Source organism: Tasmannia lanceolata, unplaced genomic scaffold, assembly GCF_043159265.1.
Source record: "Tasmannia lanceolata isolate RefF3 unplaced genomic scaffold, GAP_Taslan_0.1 ptg000016l, whole genome shotgun sequence".
Taxonomy (NCBI): Eukaryota; Viridiplantae; Streptophyta; class Magnoliopsida; order Canellales; family Winteraceae; genus Tasmannia; species Tasmannia lanceolata.
Genome location: NW_027518693.1, coordinates 16,770,481 through 16,784,189, shown reverse-complemented (window position 1 = coordinate 16,784,189; position 13,709 = coordinate 16,770,481). Strand labels below are relative to the sequence as shown.

The window sequence follows — 13,709 nt, the reverse complement described above, 5'->3', positions numbered from 1 at the left end:
ACCACCCTCCTAAATCCACACATGGATGGTGATGAGATTGACGCTAGTGATGAAGATGCTAGCGATGCTCCTCTTGTTTGTGATGATGAGGTCGGTATTGATGTTGAGTCAGAATGTCAGTGATTGATGATGCAGAGGAGATACATACAGATGTAGTTGTGATGACTTACACCTGGCAGATGTAGTTCATATTTTCATGATCCTTCCTATAGTGGCCACAGACGAGGCTATTGATGCATATGGTGGCCCACTACTTCTTTGCCATGCTTAGGGCATATATATGGATCAATACAAGTCACCACTTCACCAATAGGATCAGTTTTTACATGATCGATCACAAAGATGTTGACTTCGACGAATTACTTCTCCTACTGCTTGAGTCGGTCATTTACGTATTCGACTCAGGCATACTACCACGACACAGAGACTAATGGGGAACTCGAGGATGAGTTCTTTCAAGAAGGGGAGTTTGATGAAAGAGCATCCCCTGGATTTTCTACGTCGTCGTTCACATCTCCTTAGGATAGTTTGTTCTGTGTTTTAATGCTTTTAATTTTCTTCTTGCATATGTCTTAAGTGGTATTTTCCATTGGTGGGGCTTGTTTGGTTATTTTCTAATTTTGTTGTCATTTTTTTATTATTTTGGATCAATTAGGAGTATATTTGTCTTTTAAATTATATGGGCAGCCTATAAAAGGCATTTCCCTCTCATTTTTAATGACTTTGATTTGAATTTGAAATTTAAAAAGGGAATCCCAGCTTTGGGAAAATTTCCTTCTTGTTAGAGATTAGAGGATTGTAAGTTAAATTTTCATCAATTCTCTTCAAATTACAGTACGTTCTCCCTTGTGAATCAATGATTTTTCATAGATTTTGTTATTCTTGCATCCCTTGCACGAATCGAAGTTGATTCTTTGAAGGAAATCATCAAAAAATACAAAATTTTGAAGATCTAGTTTGAGACTTCATCCCTGCGCAATCGGAGGTCCGATCTACAAGCTCCTCGGCAAAATTGCTTCCGCGGCCACTTGCATCAGAAGGCTACTTTGAAAGCTATAAACTAGGATAGATACATGTCTATTACTACCATTATTTCCATATAAGCTATCTAAAAATAATGCTATATTCGTATAAGATTATATGTAAATAATTTTTAGGGTTGTCCAAAAAGTTTGTAATTTTTTTGACATTAAAGGCTTGTTCTGCCTACCATGAAATTTTTTTTCCTGGAATATTAGCTTACCCAATGGTGAAGAAGGGGGAGAGGGATAGACACCAAAGGACTGAGTGAGGAGTTAAGAAAAGCTTGAAAAACTAGGAAACAAAAAACTCCACCCAAAATATGATTGATTGTTTCCTTGTTTTTTATAGCCACTTCTTATGCCCTCTCAAGTCCCTCCTTCTCCCACCCCGCTCTCGCCACTTGAGTAACTAATTTATCATTAAAAAAAATTCATGGTTGCCAAACATTAGCATTTATATATTCAAAACATTTATTTTTGATGAAAAAAACACATGAGTAAATCAAAACAAAGATTTTTTTGTCTAACCGTTTTCTTTTTGTATTTTTTTTTTTATGAAAACTTCAATCAATTTTAATATAAGAAAATAAAAAATAAAAAATTTCATAATTTTAGGATTGATTATATGACAATTTTGTCAACAAAAGTTTGATATGGTTATGAGTTACTTTGTAAAAATATTCTTCAAAAAGTTGAATATATTGTTATTTTATATAATTTTCATTGATTAATTGCGAAATACTTGAGAAAATAGGGATCTATAGACCAAAAAAGAAAGCTCAAGGTTTAGGCTAAAAACAGAAAGTTTGTTATTTTTTCACCGACGGCCCACGGTGACGGAACTCGCTCCTACGATAAGGGCCAACGTATCAATCATATATAATGGCATGACATAGAATTGCCAACGTACTAATCCCCATTGGTTGGTGGGATGCATAATTGCAAACGTACTAATCCCCATTGGAGGGACACAGAATTTTAACCTAAGCCTCACAAGAAGCATCAATCATACAATATCATAATAGAAATATATGGTATACAAATCACTGGGGTAAAGAACAGTCCGTGTGTACACACATACATACATACATGCATGCATGCATACATTCGTACAGAGTCACAGATATCACTACAATCAGTTCGGGGAGATATCAAGGAAATTATGTATCAAACTACTAAAGCAATCCTTTATTTCTGACCTCAATCAGAAATTCCAATCAGTTCGATCGAATTTTAATTACCTACAATATAGTGTGGAAGTACGATTTAATAAGTCCATGCATTGATATTGATCTAAAGAAGTATGTCTATTATACTCTAAAAGTGCTAACCAATTTTTGAAGCAGAAACGGGTTCGGTCGACTGGGCCCCCAAAATCCGATTTTTTTTTTTAAATATCCAGAAGCCTTACTGTGGTTAATCGTCCTTGGGCGGTTGACCGGCCTGAGCACCCGTGGTCGATCAGCCCGGAGCGGCCGACTGGGTCATGAATTGAACTTTTTTCAAAAAGATAACATAGCCGACTGTTATAGAAATAACATATTCAAGATGATTAAGACAGAAATTACGATCTATGTCCATCTCTTGACCTCGAAATAGGCTCTCTGGGGCTGCTCACGGATCTCGAGAGCAATTTCTCCTCTTTGATTTAGGGTTTATGACGGAGAATTAATCTGTCATTCGTATTCGTACTGCTTACTAATAGCCCTAACACAGTTTTTTTGCAAATTTGACTAATAAACCCTTAGTCTCACACGAAATTACATGTGGGGTATTTGAGGCCCATTGCAGATGAGCCATTTGTCAAAATGATCTGCACATCAAACAATCTTAACCATCCAATTAATTTACTATACATGGATCGTTAACACAAAAATGGCCAAAATTCAAGTCAATTGATTATAGATTGGGTTGCTTATGGATGATGCTTGGACAAGTGAATGTTGAAAAGATTTTCTTTATCCAACAACAATGTTCAACATCAAAGAATATCAAAGGATTTGTGTGGAAACTAATCAATCTCATAGATGAGATTAAAGATATTTGTTTGTATACACAGGGCCGAAAATCCTCAACCCAATGCCCGCCCAACAGGGTTCAGCCCAACCCTTGCCCGCCCTGATTGGCCCTGATTGGGTAGGGCCGGGCCGGGCTGGCCCTGCTTGGGTCGGACCGAGCCGGGCAATTATACATGTTTTCGGTCTGTTTTATTGTCAAAAATCAAAATACTTCCACACAATCTACTATTCTAATTGATATATGATTTTTGGTGAAAAATACATAACCAAAACCCAATGGATGGAGAAATGAAAAACAGAAAGGCTCAGGGGTGGGCCGCGGGTAAAGTGTAAACAGGGTCGGGTCGGTCAGGGTGGGCAGGGGTAAAGTGTAAAGGGGGTCGGATCGGGTCGGCTCGGGGTATCAACCCTGAACCCGACCCGACCCTGAGTCAGGGCCAAAAAAATGTACCCAAACCTTCCCTCAGGGTCAGATTTTCCAACCCTGATCCTGTTCGGGCTCAGGGCGGGTCAGGGCTCACAAGACCAAACTTGCACCCCTAACAGTGAGTCTATCCCAGGATAAAATGATCTTGGTTTGCTTTGAACAAATCCTATGAGGGATGCTTTCAATGGGAATAGCAGGCCAGGGTTTATTTTGGGCTTGAACAAACCAGGGTCTATCCCGAGTTCACACCGAGAACAGCCCCGCTGTGTAGGGTATATCCTAAAAAGATGTCCTTAGAAGAGACCTAGGATTATCCTATCACAGTGGGAAAGGGAACAATGGAATGGGCACACGGGTGGGGTGGCCAACAAATCAAAGTACCCAATCAACGGAAAACGGATTACACGTGCCAATGTGTCCAGCACGCACGTCCAAATTAAAAATGCCCCTCATTTTTTTAATCCATTCTCATTAATTTGTGGCAATATATAGTATGCAATAGGAACACATCCAGCGTTGTTGGAATCGATTCTAGGGATGAGTGACTCGGACCACAACTTGAGAATGTGTTGGCAAGCAATTAATTAGTTGTAATCCTCAAATTAAGCTCAACTAAAAGAAAATCCAACTAGAATACCTATTGTTTTGCCTTGAAGAAAGGATACAAGGCCCAATAGAAAAACAGAAAAACAAATGCAACTGGATATCCTGTTGTGGGCTTTTATAATTTGATCTGTCACCTCTCTATCATATAAAAAAACAGAAAAACAAATGCAACTGGATATCCTATTGTGGGCTTTTATAATTTGATCTGTCACCTCTCTATCATATGAAAAAACAGAAAAACAAAAGCAATTCGAAATGTTAGGAAAGGGTGTAGCCTCCTAAATTTAGGCATGTTGTAACTGTGACCTAAACTAATTTTGGGTTGTCTAGCCCCCTATATATATATTGTTTCTTACACTCTTCACAGGCAACTCTTCCTTTGGTACCAAAAGGCGAAATACCATAAAAGAAAAGGTGAAGAAGCTCTCTAAAACAATGGCTTGGTGCAGTTCTCTATCTCTCCATCTTACTCTATTTTACTTCTTCATATCTGTCTATCCTTCTCTTTCTTTACCCCCATCAACTTACGAAGGCATATTCTCAAAGATCTATGCCTTCGGTGACTCGAGCACAGACACAGGAAATTGCATAGAGTTACTCCCTTATTTGACCCCTCCCTACGGAATGACTACTTTCGGCAAACCCTCTGGTCGTTGGTCGGACGGTTACCTTGTCCTTGACTTCCTCGCCAAAGAATTATCACTTCCTTATGTTCCCCCGTATCTTAACAAAAGTTCTGATTTCTCCCATGGTGTTAACTTTGCATATGCTGGATCAACGGCCATAGATTATGAATTCTATGTTGATCACAATGCAACGAAGGCTCTACCCATCCAGATAACAAATTCCCTACAGACTCAGCTCGGTTGGTTTAACGAATTCATCGACAGGGTCGAGTGTGCCGGGAAATGTCCTGCTCAATGTAAGGCAATAATGGAAGGTACACTCTTCTGGGTGGGGACGATGGGGGGCAATGATTATCGCAGAATTAATGGGACTTCCATCAGCCCCATCACCCTTAGAGAGATTGCAGTCGCCAATGTCATCCATCTTGTGCAGGTATGGACAAGAATTTATATTTGAAAATAAATTCAATAATTCTCTATATATATGGGATTTGATAGGCAATTTTCGCCCGATATTCATTGTACCACACTTGGTATTTCATCCGAGAGCATTACAATTTTTAAGATGCGTCCGGATCAAATATCAAAGGCATGATCTTGATTTGGTGGCAGGTCACGATCTTGACTTGGTGGGCCCCACAAATATGGCATTTTTTGCTCGATTCGATTCAATTGAGGCTATTTGGTAATGTAAGGGGTCATGGGTTTTCCTTTTGGGCCAAGGAGAATGCTCCTGGGCAATTCATACTATGTAAATCTGGTGAGGACTACTGGTCCCCAACATAATTGTCAATTTTTTTAAAAAAAGGGCAGTACTTCTATCGTACAATGAATACAAGCACGCCAGCTCGTCCATCATATAATTTCTCTTATCTTACTATCAAAATATAAGTAAAAGTTGAGAATATTTTTTAATTTTTAAGATTAAACCCACCTATGGCTTTGAACGTTTTGAGATGTTTTTTTTATTATAGGGTTCAAAAGTCTTACCTGTCTCAAGCTTTCGGTCATAAGATAAAATTCCAATATATGTAAGGAAACATTAGCAAAGACAAACAAAACAAAGTGAAAATGATTTCGATTTTGAAAGATTGGCATGAACAAAATATGGGAGTGAACATACATTTCATCATTCTTTTATGAACTAAATTTTCTTCTCCTTATGATGAGTCACTTGCAGGACTTGCTGGATAAGGGTGCAAAATACATTGTCATTCAAGGTCCAGAAGCGCAAGGCTATGAATTAGATGTCGCCGCTCACAATGCACTCCTCCAGCAACAGCTAGATCAAGTACGTGAACAGAACCCCGGCGCCGCCATCTTGTTCGCCGATTTCATCCGTGCTCTCACTGACAATGTGATGAATGCAAAGAAGAAAGGTTTCAATGATCCTGGCCTGATATGTTGTGGCAATGAGAAGATCCTCTGTGGCAGGCCGGGTGCACACGTATGCGCGGACCCAAGTAAGTACATGGCGTGGGATGGGGTGCACGCAACAGAAGCCTTAAATGCCTTGCTTGCTAACCAATTCTTCCATCAAGACTTCACAAGACCCCCGTTTGATAGCTTGTTTGTCAATAGAACGGCTGCTGAAATCAACACAAGTACCAAACATATTTATAAATAATAGGAGATTTCTTGTTCATCAATTCTTTTTTATGAGTTATTACAATTGTCATTAGTTGATTTCTTGATTAAGGCCATCCTGAGTATTACAAAGGCCAACCCTAACCCATCCTGCCTTTAAATCTCTCAACGCTAACCCAGCCAGTCCGAGTTTTCAAATCGCGCTGGGATGGCTTCGGGTTAACTTGGGGCAATATGAGAAAAAATACAAAAAAAGAAGGGTATTAGTTTCGGGGTTGAGTCGGTTTGAGTTGCAATAAAATCACGACAATATTAAGGGGCCGTGATCGGGTTCAGGTCGGATCGAGTTGTCCAAGGCCTTAGATGCAAGAGCATCCCCTGGGAATCTCTTATGATTGCTCATTGGACTAAATTTACCTTATTTTTGTCATTGTTAGTGGAGTAAGGGTAGGGAATCTCAGTCATTTTGGTCATTTCACATGTCATTTATCATTAGTAAGGGTAGTTTGGTTAATTTCTTAATTGTTTATGGCATTTTAGACATTTGGCCTTAGAGAGGGGTATTTGAGTCTTTTTCATGTAAAGGCAACCTATATAAGTCCATTTCCCACCATTTTTCATATGGGAAATGATATATGCGCCAAGTGTTTCGATAAACATGCGCTCCACTTGTTTGTCGTGTAGTATTTAAAGGGTTTAAAGAGCTTTTTGAGAACCGTAATATCCTCTGAAATCCCTTTAAATATATACTACACGACAAACAAGTGGGGCGCTTGTTTATCGAAACACCTTGGCGCAGATATCGTTACCCCTTTTCATATTAGCTCTTGTGTTTTTTATATTATCATTGAGCTAATTGAACCTTGTGTTCCTTGATTTCCTTCTATGGAGGTACTGATTGAAAATTCCATACTAATAATCCTTGGCCATTGACTTTAATGTCATTAGTACAAGACATTGGAACGTTGATAGTCACTTAATTATATTGTCCAATTCCTGTGCTCTTCTCGCTACAACAACATTACCATAAATTTATGCTTCAAGGGCAACAATTATTACATTATTCAACACTCCTCCTCAAGTTGGAGTGTATATAACCATACAGTTTGGATACTAGCTACAGACAACACTTCCAAATTAATGTTTAAGCTTCTTTGATCAGATATGGGCTATATATATGATGGGCCACACACCATATTGCCTCAATTATATGTGAAAGTAAATAATATGATCTTAGCAGGTAAAGTATCTGTTACATATTTGGAATGTTACATATTTGGAACCTCACCGATGCACGATGATGAGATGTTGTGCGTGGAAGAAAATCTACCATTTGTTTGTGTAATATATATTTAGAGCTAGTAGAACGCTCTACATCAAATCATTTGAACCACTTTCTTAAATGATTGGATAAGCTTAACTTTGATTGCTCCGCTCAGTAATCCATAATCCTAAGCAAGAATGAGCACTACAACCATGTATACGGTAGATGGCCTCTTTAGAAAATGTTGCAACCAGCAATATTAATTATTAAAGCCTTTAATCAGACTGAAATTTTGGATTTCAGTGAGAAACGAAACGAAATCGTACCGAAACCGAAATTCCTGAAATTTACCAAATTTCGTTCCAAATTTCCGTTCCAAATTTTCAGAAATTTCGGGAATTTCGTCGAAATTTAAAATAAAATTATACTTTTTTATTCCGTTAAAGAATTTCCAACGAAATTTCGGTAATTTCGATTGAAATTTTGTCCCAAAAAATTCTGGATTTTACGCGCAATACGCCAGAAATTTCAGTTTCAGATAAGTCTGAAATTTTTGCCGAAAACAAAATTTAAAACCATGTATATTATTAGGGAAGTTATATATTATATTAATTATTAGAGTCCTTACCGTCTATATTATTAGGGATGATAAATTCGCCCCCTTTTCATCCATGAGCCACCACTCATATATAGGGTTTGCCCAAGGAAGAAAGGGACGAATATATCATTTCCGTTTTTATTATCCCTAACTAGATAAGGCGGGGCCACTAGTTCAATGATAAATTAAAAACGTTCATCTACTAGGCATCAGCCTCTCCCAATGGATAGGCGATGCAGGGAAAGTGTTGCGGAACTGACGGTCAAGCGTTGCCGAATGAGGACCTGTCACTAACTATGAACTAGCCCTTTGAATAATCCCTGATTGCTAGTTTTTCCTCACCAATGAACTCAAATTCGTTAGTTATAATGTTGTGATCTAAATCAGAATGAGGGAATAGCCATAATGTTGGAATACAACTCTCGGCTTCAAATCTTAGGTCATTGTCTTTGAAAACTTAATTAAAATCAACACTAATTTCCACTAGTTAGCGGCCTTTAAACTAGTGAACTTAGTGAGCTGTTATTGAGCACTCTCATAAGGTCCATGCTTTAGGAAAGTCTCTGGTTGTTTAAGAGATGCATGTGGTTGGAAATATTTGCCCTAAATGAGTTGAATTAATACAAAGCTAGTACTCGTGCCTATAATGAAAATACCGATTTCAGCCTTATTTCATCCGACAGTGAGTAACCTCATGGCATTGAGTACGTGTTATTTGCTATAGAAAGCCATGGATAGGAAGCCTGTACGATTCCTTATAGTCCGTAGTTTCTTTCTTAGTGTTGCTTTTTTCAATCAATCTTCCATTATATCTCCCAATTCCATCTTTAAAGTCTCTATTGTCCTGAGGACCCATTTACACCCTACTAGTATGATTCTTGAGTTTCCAAATATGATTTCCTTGAGAGTAGTTCTCTTTTCATGGCTTGGAGCCACTGAGCTGACTAATCACTCATTCTGGCTTGACTAATGAAAATATTATCCATATCACACTCACTCAGATAGATTAAACCTCTGCACCTGCTAAACATCACTAAAAGTGTAAGTGTTCGAGTCCAGCTTTTTCTGACTCATAAAGGGTCTTAGGCATAGCCTTAGTTGTAACGACAACCATAAAACGAGCCGTTGTCTTAGAGCATCACTCCGCAAAGCTCAGGCAACGATGAATTGGACAACATGCTCCTCGTCATGTCCATAAGAGTACAACATTACTTCCCAGCTACCTTATCTTGCCCGGATGAGTATGGAATTATGCTATGATAATGACATTCTCTTTCAAATATGAGACGATTATACCTAGATTGCAACCCATTTCTAAGAGTTTATTATTATTGTAGGATCATGGCACTTACCAACTATCCCAAAAGCTATTACTGATGGGAAAGGCGCTACCATTATCTTTATTAAGAGTCCAGACCAAGGGGCATTGATGGTAGGGATGCACACGGTTCGGTCCGGTTCGGTTTAGGGAGGTTTTTTGAACCGAACCGATCCCATCGGTTTGGAGAAAATCCAAACCGTAACAGAACCGATGGGGGGTATAACCGAACCAAACCGAACCAATTTTGACCGGTTCAATTTTGTTCGGTTCACAGTTTATCCTGTTTTTTGGTTCAGCTTTAATACATATCCAAATCAAGTAGTCAAATGAGGCTTTTATGTTGCATTTATATCTAGGGTTGATACCCTTTGGGTGACTACAATGACAGAATTACCCCTAGACTACCCAAAATGGCAAAAATGCCCTCTAAAAAGAAGATAAGAGTTAGGTGCAATTCAGGGGGGGGGGGGGCAAAAATGGGCGTCTACAGGGGTGGCCAAAATGGGGTGTCTATAGTTTCCCATCGTTTCGATGTTTTTCATTTTCGAATTAAAACTAAAAAAACCATCAACTTTAATCATGACCGCACTAATGACTAGAAAAACCGAACTGACCCAAACTGAAAGGCCCGGTTCGGTTTATCGGTTTGGCCGGTTTTTTGTGTAGCCTAATTGCTGGCACAAGGCCCAGGACAATGCAACCATACTCCGATCAGGGTCTTATAACTCGCCTTGGCCAACAACCCAACCCTCCTCGACCCACCAACAATGACCTCGGGGAGGGGGAGGGGGACTCAAACCTGAGATCTGGCTCTGATGCCACTTGTAGGACCGTAGTGCTTACCAACTTTCCCAAAAGCAATTGCTGATGAGAATGGGCCTACCATTATCTTTATTAAGAGTCCAGACCAAGGGACATTACTGGCACAAGGCCTAGGACCACGCTGTCATACTCTAATCTGGGTCCAATAACCCGCCTGGGCCGGCCAGCTATACTCAGTACCTTCAAGTCAAGTAAATTCTTAACTTCACCTTATAGATCATAACCATATTCCTTGCTTCCAACTATCCATTAAAGGCGTGCATAATTACAGTTGGAAAATCTACCTATATAGGGACTGAATCTTAGAGGGAAGATCCTAACCCTCTATAGATCGGAGGGTTAGGATCAGCCTATGGAAATGATTTTTGCAGCACAACCTATTTAGGCTGTGGCCATCTAATAGATGGTTTGGATCATCCTATGGTGCGGGCCATACTGTAGTTTTTAGTAAAGTAAGGAGTGCGATCGTAAAAATATGGTAGTGCTGATAACATTTCCCTTTCTGAAATAAGGTTTCTAATCCAAATGAAACCAGAATTCAGAAATTAATAGAGAATCATAACGACCTAAATTTCTACTTTATTTTCATTTCCCATTGTAATGCACATCTCCTCTATCGAGCCTCTAACTCGTAAGAATCCTTTACATGAAATTTGAAATACGAATAGCAATACATGAATCTTATTGATCAGTATTTCTAGTAGTATTTACTAAGTAGGACTCATAATATATAAAGATGAGATTCTATCTTATTTTTCCAACTACCATAGCATGCACTCTTCATATGTCATCTATCTTATACAAGGATAGAAGATGTTGAATTGGTTGATGTCGCCCTAATCTCTGTAAACCAAGATTGAAAAAAGCATCACTAAGAAAGAAACTACGGACTATAAGGAATCGTACAGGCTTCCTATCCATGGCTTTCTATAGCAAATAACACGTACTCAATGCCATGAGGTTACTCACTGTTGGATGAAATAAGGCTGAAATCGGTATTTTCATTAGAGGCACGAGTACTAGCTTTGTATTAATTCAACTCATTTAGGGCAAATATTTCCAACCACATGCATCTCTTAAACAACCAGAGACTTTCCTAAAGCATGGACCTTATGAGAGTGCTTAATAACAGCTCACTAAGTTCACTAGTTTAAAGGCCGCTAACTAGTGGAAATTCGTGTTGATTTTAATTAAGTTTTCAAAGACAATGACCTAAGATTTGAAGCCGAGAGTTGTATTCCAACATTATGGCTATTCCCTCATTCTGATTTAGATCACAACATTATAACTAACGAATTTGAGTTCATTGGTGAGGAAAAACTAGCAATCAGGGATTATTCAAAGGGCTAGTTCATAGTTAGTGACAGGTCCTCATTCGGCAACGCTTGACCGTCAGTTCAGCAACACTTTCCCTGCATCGCCTATCCATTGGGAGAGGCTGATGCCCAGTAGATGAACGTTTTTAATTTATCATTGAACTAGTGGCCCCACCTTATCTAGTTAGGGATAGTAAAAACGGAAATGATATATTCGTCCCTTTCTTCCTTGGGCAAACCCTATATATGAGTGGTGGCTCAGGGATGAAAAGGGGGCGAATGTATCATCCCTAATAATATATACGGTAAGGACTCTAATAATTAATATAATGTATAACTTCCCTAATAATGTACATGGTTTTAAATTTTGGTTTCGGCTAAAATTTCAGACTTATTTGAAACCGAAATTTCGGGCGTATTGCGCGTAAAATCCCGAATATTTTGGGACAAAATTTCAATTGAAATTACCGAAATTTCGTTGGAAATTCTTTAACGGAATAAAAAAGTATAATTTTATTTTAAATTTCAACGAAATTGTGGAAATTTCTGAAATTTCAGGAATTTCGGTTTCGGTACGATTTCGTTTCGTTCCTCACTGAAATCCAAAATTTCAGTCCGATTAAGAGCTCTAATAGTTAATATTGCTGGTTGCAACATTTTCTAAAGAGGCCATCTACCGTATACATGGTTGTAGTGCTCATTCTTGCTTAGGATTATGGATTACTGAGAGGAGCAATTAAAGTTAAGCTTATCCAATCATTTAAGAAAGTGGTTCAAATGATTTGATGTAGAGCGTTCTACTAGCTCTAAATATATATTACACAAACAAATGGTAGATTTTCTTCCACCCACAACATCTCATCATCGTGCATCTGTGAGGTTCCAAATATGTAACAGATACTTTACTTGCTAAGATCATATTATTTACTTTCACATATAATTAAGGCATGGTGTGTGGCCCATCACATATATAGCCCATATCTGATCAAAGAAGCTTAAACATTAATTTGGAAGTGTTGTCTGTAGCTAGTATCCAAACTGTATGGTTATTTACACTCCAACTTGAGGAGGAGGGTTGAATAATGTAATAATTGTTGCCCTTGAAGCATAAATTTATTGTAATGCTGTTGTAGCGAGAAGCGCACAAGACTTGGACAATATAATTAAGTGACTATCAACGTTCCAATGTCTCGTACTAATGACATTAAAGTCAATGGCCAAGGATTATTAGTATGGAATTTTCAATCAGTACCTCCATAGAAGGAAATCAAGGAACACAAGGTTCAATTAGCTCAATGATAATATAAAAAACACAAGAGCTAATATGAAAAGGGGAAACGATATCTGCGCCAAGGTGTTTCGATAAACAAGCGCTCCACTTGTTTGTCGTGTAGTATATATTTAAAGGGATTTCAGACGATATTACGGTTCTCAAAAAGCTCTTTAAACCCTTTAAATACTACACGACAAACAAGTGGAGCGCATGTTTATCGAAACACTTGGCACATATATCATTTCCCATATGAAAAATGGTGGGAAATGGACTTATATAGGTTGCCTTTACATGAAAAAAACTCAAATACCCCTCTCTAAGGCCAAATGTCTAAAATGCCAAAAACAATTAAGAAATTAACCAAACTACCCTTACTAATGATAAAAGACATGTGAAATGACCAAAATGACTGAGATTCCCTACCCTTACTCCACTAACAATGACAAAAATAAGGTAAGTTTAGTCTAATGAGCAATCATAAGAGATTCCCAGGGGATGCTCTTGCATCTAAGGCCTTGGACAACTCGATCCGACCTGAACCCGATCACGGCCCCTTAATATTGTTGTGATTTTATTGCAACTCGAACCGACTCAACCCCGAAACTAATACCCTTTTTTTTTGTATTTTTTCTCATATTGCCCCACGTTAACCCGAACCCATCTTAGCTCGATTTGAAAAATTGGACTAGTTGGGTTAGCGTTGAGAGATTTAAAGGCAGGTTGGGTTAGGGTTGGCCTTTGTAATACTCAGGATGGTCTTAATCAAGAAATCAACAAATGACATTTGTAATAACTCGTATAAAAGAATTGATGAACAAGAAATCTCCTA

The 13,709-nt window shown here is 38.4% G+C and overlaps 1 protein-coding gene across 1 annotated transcript; it reads left to right on the top strand.

Moving 5' to 3' along the window:
• Positions 1-4,508: 4,508 nt before the first annotated feature.
• LOC143847955 (GDSL esterase/lipase At3g48460-like) lies at positions 4,509-6,326 on the top strand. The gene is made up of 2 exons (XM_077356729.1): positions 4,509-5,132; positions 5,880-6,326. The coding sequence occupies exons 1-2, from the start codon at positions 4,509-4,511 to the stop codon at positions 6,324-6,326; spliced, it is 1,071 nt and encodes a 356-aa protein (XP_077212844.1).
• Positions 6,327-13,709: the final 7,383 nt, after the last annotated feature.

What these genes read in the sequence shown, in the direction of transcription:
- LOC143847955 (XM_077356729.1), top strand. Translation starts at nt 4,509, where the DNA reads ATGGCTTGGTGCAGTTCTCTATCTCTCCATCTTACTCTATTTTACTTC. An exon ending in ATGTCATCCATCTTGTGCAG is followed by an intron (nt 5,133 to 5,879) that starts GTATGGACAAGA and finishes AGTCACTTGCAG; the next exon opens with GACTTGCTGGATAAGGGTGC.